Here is a 15,493-nt window from a genome sequence, read left to right as displayed (position 1 = left end):
CAAATCAGTCTGACTCACAAACAAATAATTCAGTTCAAATTGTGAACCAGATCAACAAACTCATTTAAAAGAACCAGTTCAAAAAATATTGTTATTTAATGGTCCAATTAATTGATTCAATTATATGTTCTCTGAGCCAGAGTACAGCCATTCTAAAAAATTTATATGGAAGATTACAGTAGCTTATTAAATGAATAATGTGAACAAGCAATGCAATCTGTATATTCTTACAGACATTTATATAAAGAAATACTTTATGTAAAACCTGACAGTAATTTTTATAATGCCAAAAGAGGGTTTGTGCTGGCGCAAGCTTTTAGTAAATCTGGCCCTTAAAGGAAAGATCTATAGATCATGTTGATGGTACTTTTTTAGGAAATATAGTGCACGAGCTTTTTACGATGTAACTCTATAGAAGAAAAAAATTATCTTATTTTATTCCAGTAGTTCCATTAATATTGACTAATGACAGAATTTACATTTTCAAGTGAACATTTTTTTTTTATTTGACCTGGCCATAATAAATATACTGTATGTATATATCAGTTTTTTTTTGTACCAAGCCTCTGTCACACTGTCCTCTTTCTCAGTGTTTCTCTGTGACTCTTCCTTGCTCCCTCTCTTTGCTTTTGTCTTTACCCACTCTCTGTTCTCAGCTTCAGGGCTTTTCTGGCTTGGTATTTGCTTTAACGCCGAATCAATCTGTTTTGAGCAGAACTCATAAACTTTTCATAAGCTCAACCCTTACACCCATGTGAGTGAGCTCGTCAAGACTCCTCTGCCTGTCCTGCTGCTTGTTTAATATTCGGCGTACTTAAGTGCGGTGCCGGACCCCACGCAGGGCCACGTTCAGTCGCACCACGTGTCTCCTCTCTACCGCTTGGTGAGCCGCTCCTGTCTCAGCATCGATCCCAGCTGCCGTACATCATCAGAGCGTGAGCCCTATCTAGCTGTGCCACGTTTAATTTATGTAGTGGAATGTGTGCACAGTTAGACACCCTCAACTGTTTGGAGATGTGCCATGCCTAACTGCTTAATGTATTTTACTGCAATTTGTGCTGTGTTTGCCTGATTAGTGTTGAGTGACGTTTGTCCACACCCCACCTTGCCGAGGGAGGGACGCAGCCGATGGATTTTATGTTTGCTCACCGGAATGGCATCGACGTTCACGGTGATGCATTTTGCTGTGACACCTTCCCCGCATGTTGGTCAACAGACTTAATAAGCACAGGACAGACTCACTCTTCTCTATCTTTATCATTCCCTCTTGCCCTTGCTCTCACACACACTTTAACTGAACAGCAGGTCAAACGTGTGAATCGCTAACAGGCTCACTCAGGCAGAAGTGCCATCTCAGCACCTGTGCCTTAATGATTAATACCATATTGATGATCTCAATTAATTTCCTATTACGCTGCAGCAGGTCCGTGCTGCTCGGTTTCTGTCACGGCCCTGCGTTTGGACCGGGGGAGATCTCAGAGGGCAGCTGGCTCTCATTGATAGTGGGAGATTTCGGGTTGCTTGCACACTAGGGAGAGTATGTTCTGCATAATGGTGACTGACCTTCACTGCATATTTGTCATCCAATAGGGAGCAAGAGTTTTTTCTTAAAGGCCACATGAAAAGGCATTTGCAGTGCATATACAGTAATGGGACAAAGTTAAATGTGAAACAGAATAATGTAGAGGGCTTGAGTTTATTCATCTGTATGTTGAAAATTTTGACTATTATATTGTTGGTTAATATAATTTTTCCCCACTAACACATACTTTGGTTACATCAGCAGACAATAAATATGTGTAAGTGGTAGAGAAAGTAATTTAAATTATATGTATTTAAAATAACATGAATGTCCTATAGTGTGTACACTACCATTGGAATGTTTGGGATCAGTAATATTTTTTAAATAAGAAAAAATATTCTTCAAAAATACTCATATTTTGAAAAATTATTGCAGTTAAAAATAATTATTTTCCATTTGAATATATTTTAAAATGTATTTTTCCTGTGATGCAAAGCAGAATTTTCAGCAGTCATTACTCCAGTCTTCAGTGTTACATGATTCTTTAGAAATCATTCTAATATTCTTATTTGGTGCTCGAGAAACATTTCTTATTATTATAAATGTTAAAAACCGTTGTGCTGCTTAAGATTATAATAATACATTTTATAAGATTATTGACATCACTAAAGATACACATGTGGTCAAAATATTCCTCAGGCACTCACACACACAGAGAGTAATTTAATTGTTTAGATCTCGTTTCTTTTGGATTCTCATTTTAGTGCTACAGAAAATGTATTTTCTTGCATTGTTTTAGCAATTTTTGTCAATTTACTCCTTTCTCTCTTCTCTTTTTCCTCACTCGTTTCACCTGCCATCATACCAATATCAGACCCTCAGCTCTGCCCTCTGTCCAAAACCTCTCTCTTTAAATGGCTTAACTCATTCTGCCGGTCGCTAGGCAACTACTGGCTGGTTCGGTGTCCCAGAGGGTGAGAGTTTATGTGTGTAGGCATCCGGGGGTGTCTCCTGAGCGCCTGCACCCTAGGGCTTTCCAGCTGGAGTGGTCAGTGTGCTCTTGGACCTCTCAGAGCTGAACTTAATATTGCAGCATTCTGATTTTGTATTCTGATTTCATGTTTTTGATAGATCATTGCCATGGAAAAGGTTTTGTTTAACTGCTTTGGGTCCAGAAATTCTCCCACTAGGCCATTTCCAGATTGCACCGAGGCTAGTGCCACAGCATTTTAAGACTATAGATGCTATCATCTTTTATCTGCTGTCCCTGATCCTATCGGCTTATCCATGATTCAATCAGGAACCAGGAGTCCTAGCACTCAGGGAACAGTTTGCCATACAGAGCCTTCTCCCCAAAATATAAATCATTGATGGACTCAGCATCATGTGCACATTATGATTCTGGTATACAAGGTTCAGACTCTGGCTTAGATCACATTTAGTATTAGAATCAGAGCTAAAACTTCCCTGCATAAACAAAAATAGCTTAGACAACTATGAATTTCTTAATCTGACTACAGAGTGTGTGTATATATATATAATATATATATATAATATATATATATATAGTGTGCGTAATGTAAATAAACCTAGAATTAATATTCTTTTTTTCTTTTCGTTTCTTTAAGTATAAATCTGTCTTTAAAGCACAACCTTTAGTGAGGTCTTTGCAACAACAACAACAGTCTGGCAATGAAGTGAGGGAAAAATAACTTAATTGTACATATATTCTCTGAAGACAAGTGTTAATATTTTAGGAAGTTTTCCTTAAGTCTTTTTAAGGATTTTCAACTTCACTGAAACAAAAAAAATAATAATAAAACTAAAATAATAAAAACTCCCAAGGTCAAGGTCACTGAACTAAAACAAAATGTTTTGAAGATCTAACAACAGTTATAAACATTCATGCATATGTAAGCTATAAGCAAACAAAATGATAAATAATACCCAACTAAATAAAAAAGACTACAGAGATGAGCTGAAAACAACTGAGAAAATATGTTTCTTAGTTGAGGTTTAAAGGAACAGATGTGACAGAGAATCTGTATCTCTACCATCTCCTCCTTCAAATCTCAACTAAAAACACAGAAATACTGATCTAGACACATGGTTTTCTCATTGTAATTTATGGTAGTGCAAGATTTGTGCTGGCTGGTTAACCAGCTTCACCAAAAAGATTATTGCTGAATCTGAATGAGAAGCCTGCTTGGGGCACCATCTTCTAAAAACCCAACATAAGCTGGTTAACCCGCAAGGTTAGAGCGAGTGCAAGGGCTGGCTGACTTTGCTGTGTTCTTCACTGACACATGCACTTCCTATGAGAGACTTTGGGCATTAGGACCATAGTCACCAAGCTCCACTGAGCCCATCACAGCAGACTGATGGCTCCCAGACGGCTTGCTCCTGGTCTGCTCAGGGCAGAGCTAATGGAGAGGTAGCCCACCGGTGTTAAAGCAGCTGCCAGATGAATAACTAAAACTCTAGTGGCAGCCAAGGTGGAATCTGTACTTTTACAGTAACACCTACATTTTGTCCTCTGTGCTCCATGCAAACTCCAATTTGATCTGCAGTGAACATGTACTCCAAAGAGACAGGAAAATACAGAATATCTTTGGAAATTTTTTTTTTTTTTTGCAGAACTACACGTTGACACCTGGGCAAACATGTAACCGCATGTTCATTGGACACACTCTTGTGAGCTGAGTAGTTCTGGCCCTAGAAGCTAAGTTATTTAAAGCTGGCTCTTGACTTCATCTGAGTCATTATAGGCTGCTGAATTAAACATCACAGGCCTCAGCCTCTGGCTCCTGCAGAAGCGCTCTGCCGCGCTTTGCACCGGCTCCGTCCTCTTCCTCAAAAGTTACATTCTCTAACACCACTCGACGCGCTTTACTCTCTCATGTCTGTCGAGAGGAGCCAAACTGAGACCTAACTGAGAGAGAACAGCACATCACAGTCCTTGAGAAGCAGAGGATGATGTGTACTGGCTGAGGTCGTTTAACGTGCTCAAGCATGAAGTGAGGAGTTGTCAATTAGCCAGGCTGCATTCCTCACCCATTTCTTACTGTGCGTCCCATAGGACTGGGATTTACATGCACCTCCTGCGGTGCGTTCAGCTTTCTGGGGAGTTGTGCATGGAATGTGTGTGTTTGTGTGTTTGCATTGTGGGCGTTAGATCAGCTAGCCATCTCACAGCAGTAGCCTGAGACTGCATAGGCAGAATTTGGTGGGTGCCGGGGTTGGTATTTAATCAATGTTTGAATGTGTGTATATAACACAGTATACGATTTTTAGTATTGATGTTGCTGTTGACTGAGTTGCTGCTTACCAACAGAAGGTCATCTAAACATATTTCTGCACTTGTATGTCCCAGGGACTGCTTTTTATCAAAACAGATTTCAACTTTCTCTTTTATTTTTGTTACTGTGTATGAAGATCATTTTTTATATTTTTAAAATGCTTTTTATGTATAGATTTTACATTTTTATTTATTCATTTACCAGAAAGCATTTATCCAAATCAACTTGGATGAGGAGAACAAAAAAATAAATAATACAAATTAATAACAAATGTTTTATAAAATATGTTATTTAATAATTTGATTAAAACTTGGCCAGTCTATGAAAATTATGAATTATTAGTAAAATAGTGATATAATTATTTAAACCTAAGATTCATCAATTTTTCATCAACAACTTTGTCGATAATAATACATATTGTATTGTACTGTATTCATTCATTCAGTAAATTTTAAACTTGGTCCATCCATTAAAAATATAAATTACTAGTAAAATAATAATATAGTGACTAATACCTGTTTTTTATTACTTTAGCTGTGGCATAACTTTCATTGCATCAAACTATTTTTCCCCTAATAATAAACACTTTCTTTATTCATTTTATTTTTCCTAAACCTTAAACTTGGAAAATACAATCAAAATGGGAATTTTTGTTTATTAATTTTTGGGGGAAAAAGACAGAACTCAGTGTACTATATATATGGACATAAAGCCCACTGGGCCAAATATGCATATAGTTAAAGAAACACCCATATTTTACTTCCCTTTAGCTACAAAAATATAAGTATGATATTAAAGATAGCATTTCACATTAAGACTTCTGCCTCGATAGACACACTGACCTCGATTGTTTTCTGCAAATATGCAAGAAAAGAAATACTCATGGCTGGTAAGCTTTCTTAATCCACTTGCTGTTGGCAAAACATTCATTTTGAACCTTGTATATGGAAATTCCCATTTGTGAGACTGATGTTGCTGCCTGTTGCTGGCTCAGCTATAAGAAAAACAAGCCAGGCCAAACAGGTGGCACTGGGAGGAAGTGACATCATCGCTTTTATAACTGTGTGCAAAGTGACTGACTTTTTCCAACTTGCACTTTAAAGTGTTCTGCATATACAGGCTCATAAACATTAAAGGGTTCATAGAAGGGTCTTCCTCTGTACTAGACACAAGCTGTAGGGGATTTGCTGCACACCATCGGCTTTGACGTGTCATATACACCCACTCACGCAAGCGCTTATGTACAAACACACACACACAAGCAAACCAGTCAGTAATGGGAAATAAAACTATGAAGAAAGGGGGATGTTTTGTTCCCGGCGCAGCACTGAGTCAATTGACCTTGAAATGAACAGCAGCACTGGGGGACAGCAAGGTATGGATACATTTAAAAGCTGGGTGTGGGTGCCAGGGGCCAGCCTACTGCCTAATGATGGACACACTGCTTCATCCATCACCATGCCACAGCCAGGGCACCCACCAGGGCAAGGCTTTAATCACCTCTCTCGCTCATAAACACACACACACACACACTCTTTTTCACAAATGAGTGTGGCACACGCACTCTTAAAGGGACGGTTTATCCTTATGTTGTTCCAAAATGGTACTGGAACAAAAAAGAACATATTTTGAAAAATGTATTCATACATTGAAGGTCAGTGGGGTCCACTGTTTTGACTTTTTTATACGACCCATTTTGTTCTGCATATAAATCATGCAGGTTTAAAATTCCATGAGGGTGAGAAAATACTGACACATTTGTGGGTTAAATATCCCTTTAAAGAGACATTTTAGTTGAACTGAACAGACTGACATGATTTGTTCACACTCCTGGTTATTTTTGTTAACTAAAACCAAACAAAATAGATATGAATTGCTATATTATTAGGCGCGTTCGACCTAAAGCAGTGCTGCACAGGATCTTTGTGCTGTCTTATCGTTTTCGCAGTACTTTTATGTCATACAATGATCATTCTGTGCAGCGCTGCTTCAAGTCAAACGCGCCTCATATTTTACTAATTATTCATATTTTGATGGATTTTACCATTTTAAGATTTAGGAAATAAACATAGTATTAATTAATCTTTAATTTATTATTAAGGCAAAATTGTTTGATGTGATAGAAATTTAGCCTCAAACTAGGGAATTAAAAAAAACACTATATTAAAGTTACTTTATTTCAGCTAATTGCTAAGTCAACATTTCTCATTTTTATTAAACAATAATGAATAAAAAAAAAAAAAAAATTAAACATTATTAAAATGAACACAGAATTTTTTTTTTTGCAAATATGAACTAAATATGAATAAAAATGCTGCAAGAATGATTTTTTAAATCTGTTTCACAAGACAATACTATTCTAGTTTTTTTTCTACCTTTCTATTAAAAATTACATATTTTTAATATAAGTAATTGTGAAATTTTCTAACAATTTCTGAGTGAAATTGTTTCTACACTATATGTTTTCATTGTATAGTAGTATACATATATACTAAAATAGCATTGGCATGACTTTCTTTCTTCTACTTACAGCAGCACCTAAAACACATTTGGACATCTGGATTGGTCATTATATGTGCCCACATTGTATCACACACTCACTTTAGCATACTGTATACTCTCTCTTGCTTTCACACACTCGAAATTCTGAACTTCACCCACATCCTTATATTTTCAACTTTTTCCATTTCACTCCAGTGAAATTTAGCTACAACCTGTTAGACGCTCCACTCTTTTGAAGGTTGCTGGGGTGTTTATTTTTTGGAGAGAGAACATTCTTGACACTCCACTGTGACTCTGACCTCTAAATCATGTCTGGAGTACATCATATTCCTCCAGAACTGAGCCCAGCGGTACTCTGAGAGCACAACACTTCTATCAAGTTAAAAATAGTGAGACAGATGGAGACAAAAAGTTAAATATTTGTTGCGGCATATCAGAAGTGCTGTGTTTTATGTAACATGGGTTAGTGAAATGGCTCTGCTTGTACACCCAGTGGGTATGTTCCTCACCACGCTCACAAGAAATGAGTCAGAGGATCTGTCTCTCCCATGCCTTTTTCCCACAATCCTCTAGGGGTTTCCTGTCAACCAAACACAGTGCTTGGCCGTGTCTTTTTGTGCTGCGGCTTTGGACTCCTCGCTGACGTTTTTTTCCTCTCAGAACTACATGAGCACTGGTTCTTTCTTCTCTTGGACTCGCTTGTGTGCTTTTTAGCTTAATTAAGATATTTAACCTCAGTGAGGTTCTTGTTGTTCCAGTGCCAAGTCTTTCTCTTTCAGCTTTTAAGTTTTTAGCATTCATGCTGGTTACGTTGTGCCATAATTTTCCAAACGCTCTCACTGTCTGTTGTTGTTCAAATAGCTACTCCTGGCAGCAATGATTGAGATTAAGAAGATAAATCAGATTTTATGCCAGGCATTAAACTGGTATGCATCTCATAAGACAAATATGGGGACTTTGCTTCTCTAGTGTCTCATAACTAAATATCATGACAAGTATGTTCCATGACACTAATTTTACAGTGCTGTAACATTAACTTACTATTAACTAGGACTTTTGCCTCAATAAACTCCTAATTTGCTGCTTATTAATAGTTAATAGGGTAGTAGTTAAATTTGGTTACAGGGTAAGATTAAGGTATCTAAAATATGGTTTTGCAGAATAAGGTATTAATATGTGCTTTACTAATATATATATACAGTATAATTACTTGCTCATTTTTGTGCTGCTATTTACACACCAAAAGCATCACTTCCTGCAGGATGATGTCATGTACTGTATGTCACAAAATGTGTGTGTAATATTTTATCCAGTTTATTTAAACATATTTAATGGGAATAGGAGTGACTCATACACATGACCAGAAGCTGCAATCCTGCTTCAAAACAAGCAACATAAAGTCCTCATGTTTCTAGATCTGAACCAGCGCCAGCTAAATATGAAGCCCAAATGACCTGCTTTCAAACAAGTCCAACTCAAAGACAATCTCATACGCACAGGCACTTATCTGCCAGAACATGCCGGCCCACCCCCATGCCGCAATAAATCATCCGTAATATGCAGATACCTATTTGAAACCCTGTCCTTCTTCCCAGCCCTTCAGGTTGGAGTTGATGCTGGCTGGAGGCAGGCCCGAGTAGCAGTAATGACCCTGAAGCTATTACTAGTGGATATTTATAGCACTCAGGGCCAGCTAAGGGGCAGCACTCATGACCACATTGGCTTCATGCATGTGGGCGTCCAGCTACTAGTTGCCAGGTTACCTCAGTGCTTCCAGGTACCTGTGTGTTCCCCAGACATGCATACACACACATACACACAGAGAAATACCTTCAGAATTGAGATCTGCTTTCTTTCTGCAGGCTTAAAGCAAAAAAAAGCTTTAATTGTTTTTCTTGCTTACCAATGAAAAAGACACGAGTAAGAAAACAATTTCTGTGAATTCAAGCACAGAACACTTCCTAATGAAGTTTTTTTTTTCCTTCGTTTAGCATTTAACGCTCTCAAATAGTGAAGTCAAGGGATAAACACAGGTTCTGTGAACCGGATGTACAAGTTCCACACGCCTCTGCACTCCGGGGATGAGCCTAGCGTAAAGGTGCTGAGGTCTAATAAATGCCTTTAATAATGAAAAATGCAGTTTGCGCAATACCACAAGCCCTGCACACGCTGCAACTCTATCCAAGCTTCGACTCCCTTCTCCCACATCAACAAACCTGGAAGCAAGCCCTGGTTCTCCATGGAGGTGTACCACAAACATGGCCTAAAGATTACATTGCACAATTAATCAATACCTTAATGAGATCCCATTTTCTCCTCCAAATAGTATCCAGGCCGAAAGTCTTTAGTTTGTTGGATAAAAATTTACGTTATTAAAAGAGAGCAGCCAGCAGGAAATTAAATTAAGTTTGCATCCTGATAGATTTATTAGACATTCCACATTTTCTTTGTGTTGTTGTGCCATCGGAAAGAGAGCGAGGGGTCTTGAGGGGGTGCGAGCGTGATTGTGTGGGTGCATAAAAGCTCTCTGAAGAGATAGAGCGAGAAAGGAGTGAGCCGTAGATGTCATACTCTTCTGGCTCACTCTTGAATTTACGACTGAAGCACAGCTTCACAGATTACTTGTATTTGGATGGGTTGTAAGTCTGCCAAACGTGCATTGTAAAACAGGGACGAATGTGTCGGCGTTGGAGGGACCGAAAAAAGGAATGTGCGTGTGTGTGTGTGTGTGTGTGTGCATGTGTGTGTGTGTGTGTGTGTGTGTGTGTGTGTGTGTGTGTGTGTGTGTGTGTGTGTGTGTGTGTGTGTGTGTGTGTGTGTGTGTGTGTGTGTGTGTGTGTGTGTGTGTGTGTGTGTGTGTGTGTGCGTGATTGTCATGGATGTATTGGCTTCTGTTGGTATGTATGTGGGGTTTTTTGTTGTTGTTGTTGTTTGTTTTGAAAGGGTGAATATGGGAGTTGGATGTCTTTTTTACTCTGATATGAATTTCATGAAATATCAGTGTCATAATTCACCCCAAAATCAATTGGAAAAATAAAATAAATTATTTTTTGCAAAAGAAAATCAACCATATTTTAGGACCATTAAAATTTTTGATTTGTGACTATTTTATTTAAACACACACACACACACACACACACAATTATTACTTCTATAATAATAATATATATTAGAATTTCTCTTTACAAAATATAATATATATTCATAGATTATTTACACAGAATGTATACATTATATAGCGCTTTAAACAAAATGCATATGCATTTACATTATGAATATTATATATATTATATACAATATAAAAATATATAGTATAGAGATGGAGGTATAAATGTGTTTCATTATCATGAAAATAAAACACCAAACTAATTATAATTAAAAAAAACTTCTTTTATTTAAGCAAAATGAATATATTTATATATATTATATATATATATATATATATATATATATATATATACAGTACAGACCAAAAGTTTGGACACACCTTCTCATTCAAAGAGTTTTCTTTATTTTCATGACTATGAAAATTGTAGTTTGGAAAGTTTGGAAACATTACTATTTTTAATGTTTTTGAAAGAAGTTTCTTCTGCTCATCAAGCCTGCATTTATTTGATCGAAAATACAGAAAAAAATGAAATATTGTGATATATTATTACAATTTAAAATAATTGTTTTTAAATTTATTATACTTTAAATTATCATTTATTTCTGTGATGCAAAGCTGAATTTTTAGGATCATTATCACATGATCCTTTAGAAATCATTCTAATATGATGATTCATTATCAAAGTTGGAAACAGTTCTGCTGCTTAATATTTTTTCAGAACATGTGATACGTTTTAGGATACTTTGATGAATAAAAAGTTAAAAAAAAAAAAAAAAAAAGCTATGTTTTTAAAATATAAATATTTTGTAATAACAATATACACTACTGGTCAGTAATTTGGGGTCAGTATTTTTTTTTCTTCTTTTTTTTTATAAAATCAATACTTTTATTCAGCAAGGATGTGTTAAATTGATAAAAAGTGATAGTAAAGAAAATATATTATTAGAATATATATTATTACAAATTTTATTTTATTTTGAATAAATGCAGTTCTTTTTAACCTTTTATTCATCAAATATATTAGACAGCAGAACTGTTTCCAACACTCATAATAAATCAGAATATTAGAATGATTTCTAAATGATCATGTGATAGACTGGATGTTACATGTGACACTGAAGGCTGGAGTAATGATGCTGAAAATTCAGATTTGCATCACAGGAATAAATTATTTTTTTTAAAGTATATTCAAATAGAAATCTATTTTTTTAAGTTGTAGTAATATTTCACAATATTACTGTTTTTTTCTGTATTTTTGATCAAATAAATGCAGGCTTGATGAACAGAAGAAATTCTTTCAAAAACATAAAAAATAGTAATGTTTCCAAACTTTTGGTCTGTACTGTATATATATATATATATATACAACCAGACAGCTTCACTCGTAAGGGCTTGAGAATGTTTTTATGTTTGTCTGGTTTTTACTTACCCCTCTTGCTGGTTAAGTATTGAGGGCAAGTCCTGGTGCTCACCACAGCTGCTTGTGCCATATGGAGATGTAGTGCTGGTGTGTGCTTCTACAAGCTCACGGCCACAGCAGGAGCGTGTCCTCAGCTCGCCCTCACCAACCTAACACCAGTCCAGCATGCTCCCTCCATCCATTTGAAAGAGAATAGTACACCAGAACTTACTCTTAAAATCCTCTCATGAAAGACAGACTTCCTATGGATTTAAATTTTAAATCAAATCTTTTCCTTTTAATCCATCAAAGGTGCTGTTCAAACACCTTGACACATTCACTTTGAATATCAAGTGTGCTGGTTGAAGAGTTCAATCAAAAGTTCTCGCTGTGAATTACAGGGCTGTTTGATTTTCAGCATTCTGAATTTAGCTTTTGATTTGTTCTGTCGCCCTTTTCCATCCTGCAGATTTTGTCCCCTCTCTCTGTGGTCACTGTTCAAGGCTTGTTAGTCCCACGCAGAGATTGTCAATGCTCTTTCTAATTGTGATTTGCAGTCCATTCAGTTATAGTCAGAAGACTGTTTGAGAGAGGAAATGTCAGTCTGAACCTGCCTGGTCAGCAGCACTGTAATAGAGGGGTTCAGAGATGTCTAGTATGACACAAGCCTTGTCTGAAACTAAAGAGGCTTCCATCAATGGCTAAACAGACAGCATTTAGTATGAAGGTACAGTACCTTCTAAGGATACTGGTTTTAGACTAGATTTCCAATGCATTGTGATGTCTAGGCTCATCTGTGGGTTATCTATCCCTCTGAAAATGTTTAGCTTGGGTTTCTCTTATATGGGTGAATTTCCCAAAAAATGTCTTGGTCACAGTTCACCCCAAAATCAAAATCAAAAACATTTATATGAAAATAAAATCTTTTTTTGAGGCCATTATTATATTATATTATATTATATTATATTATATTATATTATATTATATTATATTATATTATATTATATTATATTATATTATATTATATTATATTATATTATATTATATTATATTATATTATATTATATGTGTATATTTGACTAAGATGCTTATTTGTTAGTCAGTTAATCAAAATAAATTATAAATGTATAAATGTATTTATTAAAATAAAGTTATTTAATAATACATGTATTACTAAATTATATAATTGATTATTACAAAAATAATAAATAATACATACAAATCATTATTGAAAATATAAATAATAAAAAAATTGTTTAAATAAATGTACTACTTTCATCTAATTTTGAGATTGTGAGATATCATACAGTAGGCAGCGGAGTGTATATTTCATCAGTTTATGTTATCTTCTCACCAGGTGAACATATTTAAGTGGTAAAGAGAGAATGATTTGCAAATGTTTTCTCTTACCTTTGTATATACTGCCTGCCAAGGCAGCATTTATTTGCTTTTGGACATGGCCATGATCAGGTGTGGTTAGCATGGTGCTTTCTGTAAAAGTGCCAGTGGCTGTATGAATGTCTTTCTTTGTGTGTATTACCCCATTGAGCATGCAGTACGCATAGATTTTGCGCATGTACGTGGAAGAGTAATGCTGCAGGCCGGGAGGCAGCGCAGAACTGCAGCCCCCAATTCACTCAGCACGTAATACTCATAAAACTAATAAAAATGCTAATGAAAGGGACAGTTTTCTTCAGTGTTTCGGTGTATGGATTTGGTTTTTGTGTATGTGTTATGTATCTGTGTTTCACATGACATTCAAATGTTGGTGTGCTGGAACGAGTGAGATTTTGTGAGTGTGTGTGTGTGTGTGTGTGTGTAATCTCTGTGGTGACGGGACAGCTTGTTCTGTGACTGTTTACAACGCTTTGTAATCATCGCTATTTATGATTACAGAACAGAATTGATGTTATTCACTCTGGCTAGATATGCTTTAAACAACGCTTTTATTCATAAGCTGTCAAAATGTATCCAGCAAACAGTTGCTGACTTCAAATTGATAGAATTTGTTTATATATATATATATATATATATATATATATATATATATATATATAAATACACTAAGCCCTTACTTTGAGTTGACAACCGTAATGTTACAAAAAAAAATGATTTTTAAGTGATTTATAAGCCTCACACAAGTCCTGTGTTCACATGAAGATCCCTGTTTGGGATGATTTGTCCCTGGTTTTATCTTCTCTGTGAATAACTTGTACCATCACTATGTACCATCAGTAAACAGTAGCACAACTTTTGTGCACAACCGGTTTTATTCACTAACCGCTCTTGGCTTAACCAGGTGCCGCTGTGTGTATTTAAATTAAATCATTGTCATTCTTTTCAGCACAAACACGCCTCCTTTCTATGTAAATTAGGCTTATTATAGATTACACCTTTTTCACAAGACTCAGCGCTATTTGCCTGTGCAATTAATGTTGCGCTAGTACTGCCTGTGGAAAGCAGACTCTAAGCAATTTTATACTGAATAATAGACGTTTGTGTGTTTTATAGCAATAATTCTTAAAATTATAGAGAAGAACAGGCAGTGAATGACATATTTCACTAAATTCTCTATCTCGGTCACTCTATAAATGTGGTCAAGTGGCTAGCTGCCAAATATGCTAACTAGTGATAAACATGCATTAACACAATTTGTATTCATTATTTGTATGTATATATGTGTTGTTGCCCAATCTGTTTCCAGGGTACTACTGCTTCTTCAGTCAGATCTTTCTACTCACCACACCTTGTCTTCTTTTTTTCTTTTCCTCATTCTGTCTCTTGGTCCTGTCCTTTCCCCAGAACCCAGACATTGTCCTGGTCCACTACCTGAATGTGCCAGCTATCGAGGATTGTGGGAAACCATGTGGGCCCATCCTGTGCTCCATCAATACAGACAAGAAAGAATGGGCCAAATGGACAAAAGAGGAACTCATTGGCCAGCTGAAACCCATGTGTGAGTGTCCAATCACATTCCATTAACTGAATGCATAGCCTGCCTCTTCTTATGCATGTTTTAAGTGATCACTGCAGACAGTGTCTAAACAAATACCATTACCAAACTGCCATTCAAAGGTTTGTGGTCAGTATAATTTAATTTATTGATATTTTCTTTCTTTTTTTACTTAGATGTTGCTTTTATTTAATCAAAAATTCATTATAAAACACAGTGATATCGTGAAATGTGTAATACAACTTAAAATAACTCTTTTCTCATTTGATTAGTTTTCCTTAAAAACACTTTTTTTGTGAAAACCATGAAATATTTTTTTTTCAGGATTCTTTGATGAATAGAAAGATCAAATGAACAGCATTTATTTGAAATAGATTTTTTTATAAAATGTAAAAGTCTTTCCTATAATTTCTGATTCATTTAATAATCCTTGGTGAATAGAAGTATTTATGTAAAAAAAATTATAATTATTAAAATATATAAGGTAATGTATAGGAAAAAATTATAATTACAATTAATTCGTTTTATGCTTACATAAATAAATAAATAAAATGCACTTCATATCTCCATATTACCTATCTTGAAATCAATTTTTAAATTTTTAATATGTTAATAATTGTATTACATTTTACAGTATAATGTTAGATGTAGCAAAATTGCATCTCAGGTAAATTTAATAAAAAAAATACAAAAATAAAAAAAATCTGTA

The 15,493-nt window shown here is 35.5% G+C and overlaps 1 protein-coding gene across 12 annotated transcripts in view; it reads left to right on the top strand.

Moving 5' to 3' along the window:
• camta1a (calmodulin binding transcription activator 1a) overlaps positions 1-15,493 on the top strand; it is a 381,282-nt gene that overhangs the window by 326,302 nt on the left and 39,487 nt on the right. For all 12 annotated transcript variants that reach the window (XM_059528089.1, XM_059528095.1, XM_059528090.1 and 9 more), the window contains one exon: positions 14,634-14,787. In XM_059528089.1, coding sequence (XP_059384072.1) covers positions 14,634-14,787 — 154 coding nt within the window. The remainder of the gene's footprint in view (positions 1-14,633; positions 14,788-15,493) is intronic.

The sequence above is a fragment of the Carassius carassius genome, chromosome 37, assembly GCF_963082965.1.
Source record: "Carassius carassius chromosome 37, fCarCar2.1, whole genome shotgun sequence".
NCBI classification, from domain to species: Eukaryota; Metazoa; Chordata; class Actinopteri; order Cypriniformes; family Cyprinidae; genus Carassius; species Carassius carassius.
Note: the sequence above shows the minus strand (reverse complement) of the source record. Positions and strands in the feature narration are given on the sequence as shown.